The sequence below is a fragment of the Abrus precatorius genome, unplaced genomic scaffold (assembly GCF_003935025.1).
Source record: "Abrus precatorius isolate BTA unplaced genomic scaffold, Abrus_2018 Scaffold4, whole genome shotgun sequence".
NCBI lineage: Eukaryota > Viridiplantae > Streptophyta > Magnoliopsida > Fabales > Fabaceae > Abrus > Abrus precatorius.
In genome coordinates, this window is record NW_020874384.1 from 17,522,258 (window position 1) to 17,542,226 (window position 19,969).

Below are 19,969 nucleotides of genomic sequence, written 5' to 3' on the forward strand. Positions count from 1 at the left end.
CTCGTGTGAGCATCCAAAAGCAAACAACTCCTGCGAACACACGTTCTACTGTGTGGTTTGTTTTGGTATCGTTAACAATAGCTGTCAATTTTTTATTATTATAATTTTGACAAGTTATACTCACATCTTATATACATGTGATGTAATAAAGGATAAAATTTATGTAATATTATTTAAGTGTTATTCATGTTCTTTATTAATTAAAAATTATATTTAATGTCATCACAAATTAATTTAAAATAAAATTTTATTTTTTTAATAAATAACATCAACTACACTTAAAAATTTGCACTTAAATTTTATTCTTTAACAGAATGTATTCGATATTTATTTCCTTTTTCTTATTTATGTAATTATATAACAAATCAAAAATGAGTTATATAATTAAAAAAAATATAATATTATAAAATTAAAAAATATATAATATCATTAAATTCTAAAAGAATGTGAATATATTAAATGATTTAAAAGAAATTACTTTTAAATCATGTATCTGGCAATAACACGAACTAATGAGTAAATAACCCCTCAAAGCCTCGCGTATGACTTGTGAGAATGGCTAATTATAAAAAATAATAATACCACATTAATAGTATGATCACATGAGGCGTTCAGTTTTGTCTTTTACTTTTAAAAAATTTAATAGATAAACTCCTTTTTGCCCCGTAAGAGTGTTCACCTTCAATCTTACCAATTGTATGGGCAAGTTCAGGCAAAGGAAAGACATCATAAATAAATAGTTTACTAACATATGTGTGGGAAGCTTTTTTTCTGGCTCCAAGGGAAACATAGTCATATTAATAAATTGCTTTAATTGGTAATATTATTCCATAATTAGTAAGGTATGGTTTTTTAAGCTAAAGAATTTTGACAAAAGGGTATAGGATCTACCTTGAAATTTGTACCATGATATTTTTTGGATGTAAAAATATTCACATTCCCTTGCAAAGCCAACATACACCTCACTTGGGCTTATATTTTTCTATTTTGTGCGAGTTGTGTGTTACATGCGCTAGTCGAGGAGATTTGAAAATCTCTATGATACATTGCATCAAATCTTGTGTAATATCACACAGAATCTTTATGAAAATCTCTGAGCTCATGCTCAACCCTTTTCTTTTTTAATAAAAGATGCTCTATCTGGGTGTGTTGGTAGCTCAATATTGACCTGTCTCCTACGGCCATATTTGTGGCCATCAACAATCGTATAATATACGTATCTCATAACATTGAGTGTATGATATGATATCCCACTACGTGTATTTAAGATTTTCTCTTTTTGCGCAGATATAATTCCACGTCAATTCCCTTTTTTAAATAATTTTGAAAAAGTGGGAATCTGCCACTTCTTGATGAAACATGAAGCTTTTCTATGGCATCCCATTCCCACGGAAGATATTTGTGAATGAAGAGTGCAATTGCATTACTCATTTATTTAAATATTTAAACAAACGTTACTTTCTGTTTATAGGGTAAAAAAATAATGTATAACTAGTGTCAGTATTAGTGATGTTGAAATCCTCCCAACTAAGTTGTATACATGTTCATTTCCTTTCTAAATATAAAATACAACGTGAAAGACAAACTGAAGATAGCGATCCTTGCTTTAACTATTCCAAGGCTGTATTAGTAAAATGGTATGAAATCTAAATTACTTAAGATATTTTAAATAAATGAACAACTCAGACTTAAATATAATTGTTCTCACTATTTTTGGATAAAACTTACCTTTAAAGTTCTAATATTTTAAACTTTAATTCCCGTAACATGTTAAATAAATCATGTGTATTGCTTTTGAAAAAAAAAAAAACCCCCATTGGAAAAAATATTGAAATAATTATATAATTCTACAAAAAATTGAACAAACTTTAGGTTTATATATATAGTTAATGAATAATGAGAGAAGAATGATAAGCAAGTAATTTGACTTGAATGATAAAAGTTTGAAAATGTTTATAGAATGGATAGATTTTTATACATAATCTAATTTATAAAAACTGCAACACGTGATGTAGAATTGTCATGCTTTTTTTCTCGTTATATCATGTCACATCAACAAAATTAATTTTAACCATCACAGGTTTTTCTTCTCTTTAAATTTTTTTTATTTTTTTATTTTTTTAACAAGTTACATTTGTTCTGCTCCAATTAATATATCTCTTCTCATTCTCATTCCACACGAACATTTTTTAACCATTTCAAATTACTATTTTTTTTTATCACGTTTGATTTAACTAATACGAAACTTATTTCTAAATTTTTTTTGTTTTATTTGATTTAATTTGAATCTGATTCAAGTAGTGTATCTAAACCACTTATTATTCAAACTAACTTCTATTAGTTACACTAAATTTTTAAATCTTGAGACTTGTAATTCTTAAATTTCTATTTAATTTAAATAAAAGGATATTTATTATACAAAAAATAACTGACTTTGTGATTATTAAACTTTTTGGTGAAAAATAGCTTGCTTAAATAAGATTTCATGATCTGATTTTGAGTGAGATTTCTATAAACATATATTTATTGGTCAAAAGTTACTTTGATTAATATTAAACATAACTGCGTCCAAAACGCAAACAACTCAAATTCAAACACACAATTAAAAAGTGCGAATTTCTATGAAGGAAGTATGATAGGTTAATTGAATTTTAAATGATTAGATAGATTAAATGTTTGATTGTTGTTATAACTAACGTTCGAACATGATGATCATAGTAAGCTCAAAATAATAAATAAAATAATTCATTTATGAAAGAGTATATTTTTCACATGTTTATTTGCGGAAAGGCACGAGTTCATGTCTAGTTATAAATAATTACAAATACCATTTAATTTAATAAATAGACAGATATATTTAAATCTTTTATAGTTTTAACGCAAATATTATGGTCTAATTAAATATATTTAAATGAATTTCGCTAATAACTTCTGGAAAATCTAATATCATTTCTATTATAGCACGTGCTTAAAATATCATATAGTGCATCGAATTACTCTAATAAGCTAAGTCCAACATAAAAGATTAGGAAGATGAGAAATAAGCATGCTAAGGAAAATAACTGATTATGCTATGTTCTAAAATGGATCAAAGCAACAAGTTTTTTGCAAATTATTTATTAATGTACAACTCTCTGTTATTTTTCACACCATAAAAAACAAAAAAACAAAAACTTAATATCGTTTAATACCCGCAACACAACAATAAATTTAAATAAAATCCAATATAAGTTGGCTGAACATGGTATTGCCACCATAATTGTTATATATAGTTTGTCTTTTTATAATTAAAAAATAAAAAATTATATTTGAGGTAAATATGTATTTTTAAAATTTTTAATTTTTTAATAGCCCGCTTGATACAAAACTTGAACTAACATGGAAACAAGATATTTAATATTTAAAAAGTGACAATTAACTTAAAAAAAATAATAAGACATTTAATATAACAGAGAGGCGTAATTTTTTGAATTTTTCTTTGAAATTAAAAAGATTATTGAAAAAGGAAAAGTAAGATTATTTAAATGGTGACGTGGAAGCATTGCAGTGGTGGTTGGCGTATTGGAGCGTGGTACCTTGCGTCGCTGCAACGAAGGAAGAAGTTGATCACAATCTTTGTTCCTCTCTCACACTCAGTTCCTGCCATCTTCTTCTTTCCATGGTTACACTTTCTCCAACTAACTAATTTTTATTCATCTTACTTTGGTTTTCCAATTTTATCATTTTATTACTTATCATCAATTTCCAGCATGAACAAAAACTTCAAACTATTGACTAATTATTCTGTGTTTCCGTTCCATGCTATGATTATACATTAACTGCGTGTTTTGATCTCTATGAATTACCCTTTCTGAATGTAACTTTATATTGTGTATTTCGTTTTCTCATGTGTAGGCCAATCGCCACACAATTATTCTGATGCAGACCTCTCAAAACCGAGCGACTAGAACATTTATGGATTTTGAATCAATTACTCAGGCCATGGATGGTATGTTCAACTTAGTTTGTCCATTTTCGTTGCAGTTTTTTTAAATATTGATTTAAAACTCAATTTGAGTAGACTTACACACAAGTCGTTACAAGAGAAAAAATTATTGTAATATAAAAAATTAATAAAACTTTTTTCATAGGTTAGAAACAATTTATCTTTTCAAATTTTAGAAAATTTAAATGAAAAAATTTATTGAAAAAGTTGAAAAACATAAAATGTTTCAAACTTAAGAGCGGAATTTTATTATTTTTATAAAATTTTTATAGTGACTTTTTTCTCTAAATTTCTCTAGAAGTTTGCTTAAACTTGACCTAATTATTATTACTAGTATTTCTGTAATGTTTTTGTTTTGTTGTGCTCCTGTTATAGATGCTCTGGTTTTGAATGTAAAACTATGTGATGTGCAACTGAACCTTCTGTTTATGCAGGTATATGTGCATTATATGAAAGGAAACTGAAGGAGTTAAATCCGGCCATCAGAAATCTCTCTTATGACATTGTGGATCTATACAACTTCATAGATGGTCTTGCAGACATGAGTGCTTTGATGTATTTCTCTTTCTCTTAAAGTCATGTGCACACATTACGCTCACACAGATTAGTAGAAAGCTCTATGTTTTTAAAACTTTATCGAAAAAGCATATTCAGCCTAGAAAAAAGGAAAGGAAAAAAAACCAAATAAAATGTGAGAAGATATACCAATGTTTTGTACTTTACAGTTCCAGACAATATTTTACTGAGCAGATTGCTCATTTCACCTAGTTTTGATCCTGAACTAGAAACTTAATTGTTGGTTTTCTTTCTTTTGACATTCACATTGAATTGTATAACTTCTAAGGAAAATATAATGGAATCATACATCTGCTGGCTTAACTGATAATATAGAGACTTCTCATTAATTTTCACTGGTAATCAAGTGATCTAAGATCATGGATGAAAAATTTGATAGGAATTATGCTATTTGCCCCCATCCATCTTAAAAAAGAAAAAAGAGGTTAGTAACCCCCCCCCCCTTCTCCTCCCAATTATAAAGGTCTCCTTTTATTAAAAGCATGAATAAATCATGGCATTTTGGCATTATATGCTAGCTTTACTTGCTATGACCATCTCCCGGAAAATTTTCAAAACGAAGTAGCATCTTATAATACCTAAACTCAAGTCTAATGTGATGTTTGCTTTATATTTGCAGTTATGATCATTCAATTCAAGCTTACTCGCCACATGATCGACAGTGGATCAAGAGACGAACCTTTCAACATTTGAAGAAACTGGCACATTGATTGATATATGGCACCCTTCATTTATCCATTTTCTAGCGATTTAGTGTAAATATAACCAAGAAGTGCAGAATTTGTTTATAATCTTAGTGTTGCGTGGGCTATGCCCGTGTGTATGTTGTTTTGGCATAAAAACTCCAGTTGATCTTGGCAAATATTTCTAATATCAATAGCCGGTACTTTCTATGTTTTGAAAACTGGCCTTACTTAAAATATTTGTCCTGTACATAAAATTGTGAGTTGTTTTTATAATCTGTTGAATGGAATTAAATTTTCCTATATGGTTCATTTCGTCAACTGCATGCTAATTTTGAAAGTCCAAATCCAACGTGGCTTAGTTCTTGTAGCCTAGAACAGATGATTATGGTTGAGATAGCAAGTGCATGTTGCGAAATCATCACGAAGTGTGCTATTTTAAGATTAATAGGATTTTATGAGACGACTGAATATTACTTTTCATTCAATCGTAATGTTTGAAGATTAATGTATATTAATCTTTTTAAATAACACAATGTCGACCACTTCATTATATATTTTTTGTTATCGAATTTTCAAAACTTTGGCATGCAAGGTTTATGTAATAATTAATTACAATCAAGCAGGAGAAGAACCTTTCATCTGTAAGATCGTATAATACTTAGCAAGATTCATAGTATTATTTAGAATGGGATGTAAGAATAATAGAGAGAGGAAAATGACGATATAAATTCGGGCTTGCCTTGCTCATAACACACCCCAAAACTCATTCGGGTGCATTTTTTTTTCCATTAATAACTCAAATTGTTTTTACAAATACCTTGAATATAAATATTTAGTTACAAAATGTTTTACAATTTAGAAACAGAGAATAAAAGAATAGTCACAGTCGGATACTTCAAGAACTATGTCACTGACTAACAGAATGGTTATTTACAGCTTCAAGAAGAAAAAAAAATTCAATGTTGGTATATGGCTGAGCTTTATGTTGCACTGTACAGTCACAGTTCACTGTGGATAGTTATATGAAAAGTTAAAACATAAAAAATCATATCTAAGCTATATACTAGTATACAGTTGAGTCATGTGGCTTTTGTTGACGAAGCTTTCTAAGCAACCACTTCTTTCGCAAAGAGATATCCAAGGCCAAAAATATCTTGGCCTTCCTCTCATCTTCCAACAAATCACACGCATCCATTACAAGCTCCTCATCTATGTCAGGCATGGCCTGAAGTGCACTTAAAGCATTTTCAAACGATGTATTTGTGTTTCTATCTTTCTTGTTCATCAGAGCCTTGACAGCACTAGCCATCTCAGTCAGAGCTTCTTTCATTCTCAGCTCCTTTTTGGGGGGTCTGGAGTCTAGTGGCATTGTATTAGGCCTTCTTTTAACATGGTGTGTTGCTGTTTTAGTGTTGCCACTCATTACCAAATTGCCACATGTTCCATTTGTATCCATTTTGTTAGGCCTTTCTTTATTTTGAGATATTGTTCGAGTGTTGCAAGTCACGCCCGAATCACCACATTTTATATCCATATCCATTTCCCTTGGCCTTTCTGTATCTTGGTTTGATATTTCATTGTTGCTAGTCACATCTAAATTTCCAGATGTTCCAACAGCAACCATGTCAATTTCACTCCGCCTTTTCTGATCTTGGTAGGATATTTCATTAGTGCCACTCACAACCAAATTCCCATATGAGCCATCTGTATCCATTTCCCTTGCCTTGTTTGTATTCTGGTCTGATATATCAACGTTGCTAATCACAATCAAGTTTCCAGATGTTCCGTCCATGTCCATTTCAATGGTGATATCGTTTGCTTCCATTAACTGAAACTGTTCCAGAGCATTCACCCTTGCATCAGATACTCTCATTACTTTGTTTCCGAAAATCTTGCACAAATCATGGAAAACATATAAGCATATGTTTTTATACGAGATGGCATCAGGGTGATCCTGCTAATATCATTCAGCAACGAGTTACAATCATAGGATTTTGAGGAAACAATGATTATTAACTATTCTATTATAAGCCCCTAATACAGGCAGACACCTCTAATCAACAAAATGGGGTACTTGGAATGGGAAAGGAGTGCAAGAACACTAACTTAAGTAACACTAGAGGCAACTTAAAGATGATATCAAACAAAGAACATTGTTAAGGAAGAGAAGCAAAACCTTAATGTATGCATCCCAAATTTCATTCTCAGCAACTATTGTTTGTAGGTTTTCATCCCATGAAAATTCACTATGACCGAGTATACTGCTGATGTCATCATGTTTTTTCATCAAGCAGAAATATCGATCCATCAGAAACTGCTTATCACATTGGAGTCCCTGTCTAGTACTAAAAGCTTTGATCATGTGAGTCCAAGCTTCCTCATTGAATAAACTCCCAATCCTATTTCCTCTATTTATTTGCTCAATCATAAGGTCAACAAAACAGCATTCCATCGATTCTGTCCACTCTACTGTAGAACCAGCCACATTTGGAAGAATGCCATTCTTTTGTTCACCTTCAAAATATAAATATCCATGAGAATACATAATATCATCTAAGTTTATCTGGAAAATACTTGAATCCCAAAAATATCAATGCAATTGGCCCAATTGAACTTTTCAAGATGTCAAGCATTGGTCACCTTCCGATGAAAGTATAATAGTGTGTTTCGTAGATATGTTAAAATGGGATGTAATAGGACATGGAGTTCTATTTTATGTTTGATGCATCAAGAAAAAAATCAAAATAAAAAAGGGATATGAGGTTAAAAAAATGGCAAGTCTTCCATCCATTCCATTCTGTCTACATAGAAAAAGTTCCGTAGGTTTAACTGGTTAAATCAATTTAGTCCAGAATTTTGAGCATCCCATTGGCTGGGAACAAAGGAAAAAATGAGTCAATGACAGAAGAGTACTTGGTTGCTAGTGGAGGTTAAGGAAAATAATAAGGCACTCATTTTCCAGTTCAATATTTCAATTTTCGGTGTAATTTGTGAAATGCCCTTCAACTTTGTGATATTGAAGTGGTGATAAATTTTGGTCTTTTAAATATCTACTGTCTTAAGTTGGGTATAGATGGCTAACCTGAGAATTGTGTAGAACCAAAAACGAATGCCTTATTATTGTAATTAATGTGAAAAACAAACCTGTTATCAACTCCGGGGATTCACTATTGGGATCTGCATTATGAGATAAACGGAAGTATCTGGTATCAGGACTTTCCTCTCCAAATATAACACACAATTTGCAATAGCCTGGCAAGGTTTTAACTCTAAGTGATCGAGCTTCAGGATGTGCCTGCATAAATTATATGTTATCCTAAGCACAAAACAAGCTAAGACATCTGATTGGAGGGCAAAATAGGTCACCTTTGTATAAGCATCCCAAACGTGATCCTCAGCATCAACCATTTCTCTTGAATCATCCCATGAAAATCCACCTTGCCGAAGAAGCTGGTCTACATCATTGAACTGTTTCCTCAAATGTTTGTAACGATTCTTTAGTACATCTTCGTCATAATGAGATTTGAATCGTTCATTGAAAGAGGTAGCCATATCATTCCAAGCCTGGGTAATGAATGTCTGCCCTAGTCTATTTCCACGTTTGACCTGCTCTAACAACAAGTCAATGAGGCAACGATCCATTGGAGGTGTCCAATATGTTCTAGTACGATCGGTACTGCTTGGATTGCGATTTCCTTTTCCTTCAACTTCAGAAAGATACAGGGTCATGAGTAACTGCTCAGTTCCCCAAATATCTTAAGGCCTCAAATATGACATGTAATGTAGATATTCAAGAAATGGAAATTGAAACAAGGGGATAGCAAATTCAACTTTCCAATGTCAGTTTGTGATTCAAATGTAGGGATTTCAATTTTATGTACATATCTGATAATTAGATTCATAGATTCATGTTTCCAAGTAATTAAAATATTATAATATCTATATCCCAAGCATGTCTTTTGTTTTTTGAGGCAATAAATACATCTTAAGTGACAAAATGACAATTGCAACAAGGGATCTAAAACTCACTTGGGAGTTGAGAATTTAACTCATATTCCAAACACATTTTATGGTCTTTTCATGCAAAGAGGCCCAAGAAATATTTATACAGGCGATGATGGAAAATATTAGTTTTAGTAGTTACTCACCAGCATTTGTTTCTGACATGACATCTTCATGATTTTTCTCCTGATGCAAATTACTTATCTCATCTTCAGACACATTTCCGAATATTAACTCTAAATCCCGATAATTTGGTAAAATTCTTGATCTATATGTTTTTGCATGTGGATGAGCCTACAAGAATTTTAAGTCAGTGAGCACCAGAAATCATGTATACGGCCATCATTAACTCTACCCAGCCTTCTTGATCATATACCTTGACATAAGCATTCCAAACGTCATCGTCAGCTGAAAGCATTTGTTGTTGTTCATTCCACAAAAAGCCTTGTCTTAGAAGTTTTGTTACATCACAATAACATTTCAACAGTTTCTTGAACCGATTCTTTAAAACCCTTTTACCATGTTGACATCCAAACTTGGCGTTAAACATGGTTAGCATATCAGTCCAAGCGTTTTTATTGAATCCACTATCCATTTTATTGCCTCTACCCAACTGATCAAGCAAAAGCTCTATAAAAAATTGGTCCATTGATGCAGTCCAATCTGTCCTGGGACGCTCATTACTCGACACAGCAATGCTTCCTATTCCATCACCTACAAATTGCAGAATACGTAATATTAGCTCCCATTCATCATCGTTGCATAAATAATTTACTTGTCAAAGTTGCAACAACCACCAGAAGAACAATTTTGTTAATGAAGACTACATATCCAATCTAATTCCAACAAGAATATATAGATTACAAGCATGCACTGCAATTGGAAGTAACACTCAAGACTCACCCAGCACATGATCATGAAGGCTTACATCATGGCTTGATAAACTATATCTTCCATCAGCAACAGTGTAACCATATATCATGCACAAATCATCAAAATTGAGCACTGGTTTTGTTCTGTAGCATCTAACATCAGGGTGAGACTTGACATAAGCATCCCAAACAAGATCATTAGCCACAACCATTTGGCGTGCAGCATCCCAAGAAAAACCAAACTGAGAAAGAAGCGTCTTGACATCATTAAACTGCTTCCACAAATTGGTATAACGAGTTTTCAAGACATCTTTGTCATATTGAGAACCAAACATGGCATTGAAAGTAGTGAGCATGTGTGTCCAAGCTTGCTTGTTAAAAGTGTGGCCAACCCTATTCCCCTTTTGCAAATGCTCTAACATTAGGTCAATGAAATAGCGTTCCATCAATGGAGTCCAATACATCCTTGAACGATCATTGCCATTGCTTGAAGAAGCACTTTGGTTACTCATTGTTTGTGACTTGCAAAACACCAACGTTGTTGTGTGTCAGTGTCAGCAACATGAAATTTTACTACCAACCAAAACCATTTTGAGAATTACAACAATGCCCACAAACACGCATTTCGAACGAACAAAAAACAAACACAACTTTCGAGTTTGAAAGCTAAAAGGGGTGAAAAAAGTTTGGAGCTTTTACCGGTGGCGGTGTTGATGTATGACTCAACTGAGAAGTTGAGATGTTGAGTCCAAGTTTGCGCAATGTTGAAAGCTTAACCCTAATCCGGAATAAGGGGTGAAACCCACACATCCTTAGTTTGTTTGGCTATACATACAGAAATAAGATGGGCTTGGGCTCTTTATTCAGACATGCTTATAGTGATTGTCAGCCCAATTTTGCAAAGCACAATTTTTTATTTTTTTCTTCGGCTTAATTATATTTTTAATTTTTTAAATGGTTGGCGTGTGATTTTAACTTTGAAATGATTTTTTTTATTTGAATTTAATCTCAGTTTTGTTGATTGTTATTATCCAGCCTCAGCGTTTGAGTCAGAAAGCGAAATGTTATTGTTAATCTAGCATTTTAGGCCATGCATAGTGCCTTGCAAAAATGGTGTTTTTTTTTTTTTTTGGGTAAAAAAAGGTGTTTATTTAATTGAATTTCATTATTAAAATTTTTCATGCTAGTTTTCTAAGACCTTTACATCTTGGTATGCATTAAGGGTTTCCCTAACTAACCATCAAAGACTAATCTATATTGAGATGCAGAAATTATCGATAGGTTTTATTTTTATTTTCACTAAAAAAAATTATTTAACCAAGACTACCTTCTTTTTTTTTAATAAAGGTCCAAACCATCACCAATCTTTCCTTAAAAAATCATTTTTTTTCTAGGAAAATCCATTCTTTTCAAAAAAAAATTTAAATCACAAGTTGCATATCGATCTTTAAGATATATACGGTTGAATTAAAAGAAAATATTAGAAAGTAGAAACGTAAACAACAAAAAAATTTAGAATCATAAAATTAATCACAAAATGGTTGTTCACTCACTATCTGCAGCTAAATTGCACATTTTGTGTTACTTACATAAGTTAGATGTAAAAAATTGACTACTAGCATTAGATATTGAAAAACGACATATGACCGCAAAATTGATATAAATGCAACAATTGAAAATCAAAGTCACTTGAAGCTTTCCTGAAATTCTTGTCATATCCCTCAACAATATAAAGCAACATTGGCTTGGCAATTTTTGTGTATTTGAAATAGAGAATCTAGAAGAGCGTTTGTCACTTGCCTAGTTACTATCAACATTGTTCACAAGGGAGACCAATTCAATATTCTCAGTTTCTGAAGTGTTAATAGCCACTTGTGAAGTCAAGTTCTCACTTGCAAGAATGGAAGAGTTTGGATCAGTTTTAGGTACCAAAAACAACAGGCTAAGTGGAGTGATCCTTAAAATATTCCTGATCAAAATGGCTAACCAAAGATTATCAAACTTGGTTCTGGTAATCCTTAGCATGTGAAGTAAAAAGCCTCCCCCCCATGATGCTGAGAGAACTCCAGCATTTTCAATTGACATTAGTAATGCAAAAAAAGTACCTTCAATACCTGAGGGGCAAAGTTTTGAGCTGAGTACAAGCATAGGCATCCACTTGAGTCTATTAGTCATTTGAGCTACACTTTCAACAACCATAACAAACACATAATCCGGTATACCAAACTTAAGGTTCAAACGTATGACCATAATCAGATCCAGCATGCCTGACACACCATAAAGTAACTGAGTCCAGAAGAGCAAGTCTCTGAATGTGTAATCCTTTAAAGCATACTGATATAGTATTGCACCAAAAAGGGAGCCAACTGAACCAATTGAAAACATAAAACCGACCTTCTCCTATGGAAAAAAGAAGAATGACAAAGATTACTCCCATTCTACACCATCTTTTTCCATTTAACAAGATTTGTGTGACTAGAAGAAAATAGCTAACAAAATTTTCATTTCGGCCTTGGGGCAAATAAAAGCTATTAGAATTATATTAAAAAAATGTGATTTTGCCACAAATCATGATATGTTATTATATCTCATTTATTATCTCATTTATATTATATCAGGTTACAATATGCTATTACTTATTGTACAGGAAAAAATATCTTGGGGCTGTACTATGTATTGCAACCTGCGAGGGAGCACATTTTTCAGTCATCTACAAGAAGTCCTAAGCAAATACCTGAGAGAAAGATAGGCCAGTCTTTGAGTCTGTATACCAATAGAACATTCCTTCAAGAATATTCAAACTCAACGCAATGGATAAATACATGTATAAACAAGGCCTCCATACTTCTGCACTCTTCAATGTGGTCCACATAGCCTTGGTAGCATCAACAAACTTTTGGTTCACCTAGACACAACATGGAATATCAGATTATGCACGTATTAGCTAGGATCATGGAAATGCATGAAATTGGTTTAAGTATACCTGTTTGTAAGCAAAATTAGGCACATGAGGCTCATCAAGCAGAAATCCAACCAAAACTACAAGTCCAGCTGGGATTGTCATCAAACCAAACACCCCCTGAGGAAAAAGCTCTCTTTAAAATATAACTAATAAAGTACATAAAAGACAAGAAAAACATCAACACATTTATGAAAACGAGGCTAACCATAGGGCCTATAAGGTGAACAAAGATACCACTAATGGAGAACCCTAATAATGCTCCAACAGAACTACTGAAGGCACATAAACTTTGCATGTCAGCAGCGAGTGAAGGATGAGAGATGCTGTTTTGTGCCACACAGGCATCAATGGTAACGTCAGCTATAGCCACCCCAGCACTTCCAGCTGTCAATGACAAAAGGGCCAACACAAGATGCAGATCTTCGTGCAAGGATAACAATAACATGCCAATCACTCCTAAGAAACCTGTCAAAATTAAAGGCTAAAAGGTTAAGCTACTGTTATTGAAACAATTTTTTCTGAATTTTTTCATACCATTTAGCAATACTTTCGTGCAGCATAAATTAGTAAGGAAGGACAATGTTAATCATCAAAAGAAACTTATATAACGCAAAGATAATTATGTTACCACACTTTTTTGCAACCCTTCCAAGTTTGACAGAAAAGCTTACCTGTACCCATATTTCATGCATTTTGTAAAATTAGTAAAAGTAAACATTCAGCTTCACATATATATGTGCTACATCACGTCACTTCCTGGTTAAGGATATGATATGTCAAGAGTTAATCTAATTGGGAGAGAAAAGATCTAGAGAAGTAAATGTTTCATATAATGTCCTCATAATTCTTCTTGATCTCATCTGGAAATCTTGGAAACAAGGTAGAAAACTGGATTCTTGAGTATACTAGTAACTCCTGGTTATTCCAGCTGGTTCTCAAAGAGAAGAAAATGACATTAGACCCTATGCACCTGCATGTTGAACCTTATTCACTGATGCAAAATTACAGAAGGATGCAGCGAGCATGTTATTCACAGACAGAATCCTATATCAAGCACTTTGAGTCACTAATCATTGATCAATGTTCATTGAACAGCTTAAGAAGGCCAAAATAGCGGCCAAATTATGATACATTATCATATATTTTCCAGCTTTCAGATATACAATTGCAAGCCCCAAACCATTTTAATATCGCTCAATGCTAGATCAAGAAAATGCTAAAAAGTGAAATGAACAGTAACACAAGTAAATGGTCGTTGACTATGACTCTTAGTCCTTCAACATATCTGTCCAAGAACATCTCAATGCACTTGCTATGGTCACAACTCACATGTAACATATGCAGGTATCGACTAAATCCAATTAAATTAATTTAAACTGACAGCAATCCAAAAACACATATTGAGGGAGGGAGAGGGGGGGGGAGAGTATTTAAAATTATGAGCAAATAATCTTTACTCCCACTGCCACCTAAAATGCAGATTGGGTTGAAATATATGTAATGTGTAATGAGAGAAGAAATGAACTACGTATCAATCACATACCAGAAAAAACAAAATAAGGTCTCCTGCGATATCCATATACAGGGAGAACATCAGTGAGAAGACCCCAAAGAGGCTTAACAATCCAAGGAATGTACGTGATTCCTGCACAAACCTGTGCTTCTGATGGTTGCACTTTTTGAATATCTTTCATGTAATACTTGGTGCCAACGGCAGAAAGAGCTCCACCAAGTCCCTGACTTACACCATAAACAATTATCACTCCAAACACAAAGCTCCAATGTGTTTCCCTTGATAGCATGCTGAACCAATGCAGAGGAATGCACATACACTCACAAACTCCCTTTCTAGGTTCATATTCCTCCTCCACAGAGGGATCTTCCAAATTTTCCTCCTCTTGCATCACTCACTCTTGTGATAAAAGATTTAAAACAGCAAAATAGTAGCACCAAATTCCACAACTAGCTGAAAGAAAATCCCCCAAAACTGAAGTTATTTCCTAGTTTTTAACTTGGCAATCTTGCAGATTTGGACTCATTTTGCTTCTGATGTCAATGTCCAATAACAACCCCCCGTTAGAAAAGAAGGGATCTTGGAAAGGAAACGTTGACCTGAACCAAGTGGTAGTAGAAAAATAAGGATAAAGGAAATTGGGTTCCACTCAGTTCTGCAACTTATTTATAACATCACTTTGAATTTGATCATACAAATCTGCAAGGAATCTACCACTGCAAATGCATACTAAATCTTAAAACAACATGGTCACTAAGGGGTAGATCAAATTCAACGGCACTGGCCTTTTAAGACAACAAATTGATATTTTGATTCTTTCCCAGTTTTGGCCAATTAAACAAAAATCCTCCCTTGTAAGCCCTTTATCTTTGCTTTGGTAAGTGTACATTGTTGTAATAAGCATTATTTTTTGGTACGGTATCATTATAATAAAGTTTAAAAGATGTTAGTAATACATTTTCCTAAAAAATTAAGCCATTGGGTGTACTTAAAGTGGGGCCAACATTAGATCTCGTTCCTACTATCGTGAAGGCGGCTTCTGGGAGTGTGAAGGAAAGCTAAGATCAAGTACCACCTCATCATTTTAAACATACAAACTTATCCAATCAGGGAAGAACACGTGGACATCAATGTGAATTCAATGTTTCCCGCATGTGAGAGATTCTACCTAATGTATGTTGTTAAGCATCAATACGAGTTCAACAAGAATTGATGACCAAGTCTCCCTAAATTAATTATATTATCTGTCTCCCTCCTTCCAACTTGGTTATTGTTAATGATTATTAAAAGGAAAAAAATATTCTTACATAAGTTAAAAAAATTTACACTCAATTTAAATTTTTTATTTAGCTTAAATTTAATAGCTAATGAAATAATAAATTATAACTCATTAGATTTAAGTTAAATAAAAAGTTCTGATTGAATGTAAGAATTTTTAAACTTATACTAGTGTAAGAGAAGATCATGTTGCTTATTAAAATTATATATATATATATACTCTTTTATTAATAATTTTTTTTACTCTTTAAATTACTGAAACAGTATAGATATTTTATATAGATAAAAATGATATTAATTAATATTTTTTATATAAATTGTAAACAAAAACAAATGCAATTTCTTTGTCAGAAAAATGTTTTCAATTTAATCTATAAAAAAATAATATCAAATACTAATGAATGTGTTGATCAATTAACATGGATTATTTTAGTTTAATGTTTATTTTCAGCTTAAATTTCAATAAATACCGCTGGTGAAGTTGTAAATATATTCTATGTAACATAATATACTCTTAAAGATAAGAAAATGGTCAGTGAAAATTGATGACTAAATATTAAATAAAATAGAGAAATGTTTACTGAAAATTGACGACAAAGCATTAAACACAACTCTAAGCATTTGTTAAAATTAATATTGTTGAAAATATAACAATTTCATGTAAATATATAATTTTTAAAAATTATTATACTTTTAACTACAAAATTCTTAATCTATGGTTATTATATTTTTAAACATACAATCGAATAAAAAAACAGTAGGGTGTATAATTATCCTTTTGGTTGTACCAATGCAAAGACCATAGATTCCAAATTGATTATAATAAACGGCCACTTGCTCTGTGGTTTGGTTATAAGTTACAACTACGCTAACCATAAAACTTATTGGTTACGCACAATGACAACTTTATTAATTATTATTCTTTAATGCTATAATTTAGTCGCGCCTAGCTAGTTGGTTATAGCCTATTAATTATTAGTTAAACAGTAATTCGTTTAAAAAAGTTATTCATTCTGTTTTATTATGCGTGAAGATACATCGTCATACACAGATTATTTATTTCAACATTTATTTATATTTTAAAGAATTAATTACTAAATTAATTATCAGAATTATAGTTATGAACCATTTAAGTTGTTAAAAGTATAAAAGATATTCTTAGTTTTTAAGAATAGTAATTATTATTATTATTATTATTACCATTAAAAAAGGCTAAAAGTCCTAAAACAAACAAATTAGGAACCCTTATTAAGGATCTAAAACCTAAAAGGTCCACATTCGAGAAAGGTCAAATTATTTATTTTAACACCTAACTCTATGACTCGTTAATGTGATCTCTAATTAGTCACTTGTACAATGTATATGTGTTTTATTATATATTTAATAAATTTATGTAAAACATTAATTTAAAAAATATTTTAACTCAATTCTATAACTACAAATAATATACATTAAAATAACAATGATTTAATAAAATTATAATCATTTTAAAATATAATTTATTTAAAATAACATATAAAGTATTGTAAATTTTATGTAAACAACGATATTAGTATAAAATTTAAAAATTTATATAAGGCAATAAAATAAATAAAGTAACAACTTTTATTTTCAAAATTTAAAACAAAATTAATAAAAAAATAAACAACTTGTAAAATTATCATAATATAAAAATATTTAAGGTAAGTTATGGATAAGACTAGTTCTAACGAATATTTCACTTCCTCAATATAATACTCTTATCTATAACGTAGAAATCAAATTGTTGTTATATTTACTGACTTATGACTTAGGTGTGCAATAATCATTTTAATTTCTAATATCAGTGTTGAAATTTCTTCATAGTGAAAGTTTTCAATGTTTTAATACAATGAGTTGATTGCCCTTTTTAAAATGAACACACGTTGCATATAAACCCTAGATTTTGCAAGTGAGAGAGATCTGTGTGTATTTTTGAAGTGTGTATAAATGCGACAGCCCTTCTCACGTGGAAGGATTTTTCATGTTAAAAGTTTGCTATGCATATCTTTTAATTTATTCCTCTCGTTCCCGTCTCAAGTGCTTACTTTGTTTCCCATTTTAGTGCCAATTCAATCAAACAAAATTTTACATTTTCACTTAAATAAATTTTTATATTTTTATTTAAAATTTTATTTAAATAAAAATACAAAATCGGTTGTCCAATTTTAAAATTAGATTGATAAAACTTTTCAAATTTAGGGATTAAATTGTCTAGTTTGTAAAGTTAGAAATCAAAACCACTAAATTACTAATTTCAATAATAATTGTTAAAATTCGATGATAACATTTTTTATATATATAATATTAAAGACTAAACTGTAAATTTTATGATCTAAATTAATATTTTAAAACTAACACGCTATAAATTAATAAGAAGCTTATATTTTCTTGTCTATTAATTGTAGAATAGAGAAATGCCTTATACTATTTAAACTCTTTTAAAATATTTAATATAAAATTAGAAACAATAATATAAAAACATTTATAATAGTTAACGTGTTTAAAATAATCAAATAATGGAAATAAAATGAGAATATATTTTTCAGATTATTTAAAAAATTTCCCACCAAATTCTCTACTTTTAAAGGGGAGTTATCTTCTTCCCCTTCCTATGTCTTCCTCACAAAATATTAAATTAAACGTAAAAAAAATTATTAAAATCCGTGGTCCCCTTCCTCGGCTCCAACCAAACAGTCAAGTCTATGAGATTTTTTTATTTATGAAAAAAAACTTTTATAAATACTTATTTAAAAATCTATCCAAATTATTCAAATTGAAACAAAATTATCGAAGTCTAAAATGAACTAAGAGAATTCTTGAAAATCGAGGGTTCCAAACGGAAAATTACCAATCCTCCGGAACGCTGATAACAAGACCTAGCTAAATGGCAAAAGTGAAGAATTCATAATTAGGGTTTTTATTATCATTTCGACGAGCGAATTAGATGCAGAAAACAGAAATCCCCTTTCTGTAGTTTTATTATTAGGGTGAGGGACTGGGGGTGGCGATTCACATCACAGTAACAGAAACAGAGAGTGCGAAGACACGATTAGAATGGAGCTAATTAAGAACACGACCAACCACAGGGTACTTAGCTTGAAACTTGTTCTCCCAATCGTTGAGAACTCCGATCTCCTTGTCAGAGAGGCCATCGAGGGAGGGAGTGATGTCTTCGTCGTTCTTGCTCATCTTCGCCAGAGCTCTGCTCGCATCTTTGCCGGCGAACATGGCGTAGGCACCGCCGGGACCGTAGAAGGATTTCCCGGCGGTGACGTCGTAGACGCGACCCTTCACCGCCACGTATATTGGCTTGGAGGGGTCGGTGCCGTTGTATTGGCTGAGTTGCTGAGGTGTGAGTTCCATTGTCTCTTCGCAGCGTTGATGAGATTGAGATTGAGATGAGATGATGAAATGCTTCTTTCTTTCACCTTTCAAAAATGCTTATCTTTCACTACTTATTTCACAATTCACACCACCTTCAATCACTCTCACCTACCTCCCACTTTCTCATCATTATTATGCTTTTTTTTGGTAACTTGTTACTATTTTCATGTTTAGACCCATTTTTTATTTACTCAACAAATTTTTTTTTTGCGTGATAAAGCATTTTTAAAAAATAATATTATTTTTAATTAATATAACATTTAATTTAAATTTTTTTTACTCGTTATTCTTACAAATATTTGTAATTATTAAAAAATATTTAATATATTTTATATTTTCAATATAATAATAAATCAATATTTGTATTTAATATTTATTTTATAAAATAGTACAAGAATTGTTAAGAGAATATAGCAAAGTTGTTAATTCAACGTTGTACTTATTGATTTAAATACTTAAAAGATATTAATTATTAATAAAATATTTTATATATATCATTTAAAAAAAGTATTCATGAAAATAATAAAAGATATTTTCATTCTTTCTATATAAGTATCTAAAAAAATAATATTTTTTATAATTTGAAAATAAATAGGCTCTTAAATTTGTGAAATATAGGTTTTTAAAGAATAATAATAAAATTTGAGTAATTTAGTGTGTTTTATTGCATGATTATTTTTAAAATTTAAA

The 19,969-nt window shown here is 31.2% G+C and overlaps 4 protein-coding genes across 4 annotated transcripts; 1 reads left to right on the forward strand and 3 right to left on the reverse strand.

Annotated features, from left to right (window-relative positions):
• The first annotated feature begins 3,813 nt into the window (after positions 1 to 3,813).
• LOC113865871 (enhancer of rudimentary homolog) lies at positions 3,814 to 5,440 on the forward strand. The gene is made up of 3 exons (XM_027500649.1): positions 3,814 to 3,988; positions 4,420 to 4,540; positions 5,181 to 5,440. Exons 1-3 carry the CDS (start codon positions 3,919 to 3,921, stop codon positions 5,269 to 5,271), a joined length of 282 nt encoding a protein of 93 aa, XP_027356450.1. The 5' UTR covers positions 3,814 to 3,918; the 3' UTR covers positions 5,272 to 5,440.
• Positions 5,441 to 5,967: 527 nt separating this feature from the next.
• Positions 5,968 to 10,919, reverse strand: LOC113865140. The gene is made up of 8 exons (XM_027499520.1): positions 10,821 to 10,919; positions 10,153 to 10,642; positions 9,626 to 9,963; positions 9,396 to 9,543; positions 8,614 to 8,954; positions 8,392 to 8,542; positions 7,424 to 7,761; positions 5,968 to 7,201 (listed from the first exon to the last, which is right to left on the reverse strand). The coding sequence occupies exons 2-8, from the start codon at positions 10,631 to 10,633 to the stop codon at positions 6,311 to 6,313; spliced, it is 2,688 nt and encodes an 895-aa protein (XP_027355321.1). The 5' UTR covers positions 10,634 to 10,642; positions 10,821 to 10,919; the 3' UTR covers positions 5,968 to 6,310.
• A 1,002-nt stretch (positions 10,920 to 11,921) lies between these two features.
• LOC113866230 (probable folate-biopterin transporter 2) lies at positions 11,922 to 14,987 on the reverse strand. The gene is made up of 5 exons (XM_027501111.1): positions 14,627 to 14,987; positions 13,289 to 13,548; positions 13,105 to 13,200; positions 12,856 to 13,026; positions 11,922 to 12,521 (listed from the first exon to the last, which is right to left on the reverse strand). Exons 1-5 carry the CDS (start codon positions 14,985 to 14,987, stop codon positions 11,922 to 11,924), a joined length of 1,488 nt encoding a protein of 495 aa, XP_027356912.1.
• A 3,767-nt stretch (positions 14,988 to 18,754) lies between these two features.
• Positions 18,755 to 19,354, reverse strand: LOC113865644 (probable steroid-binding protein 3). The gene has a single exon (XM_027500343.1). The coding sequence runs from the start codon at positions 19,256 to 19,258 to the stop codon at positions 18,956 to 18,958; it is 303 nt and encodes a 100-aa protein (XP_027356144.1). The 5' UTR covers positions 19,259 to 19,354; the 3' UTR covers positions 18,755 to 18,955.
• Between the last annotated feature and the right edge of the window lie 615 nt (positions 19,355 to 19,969).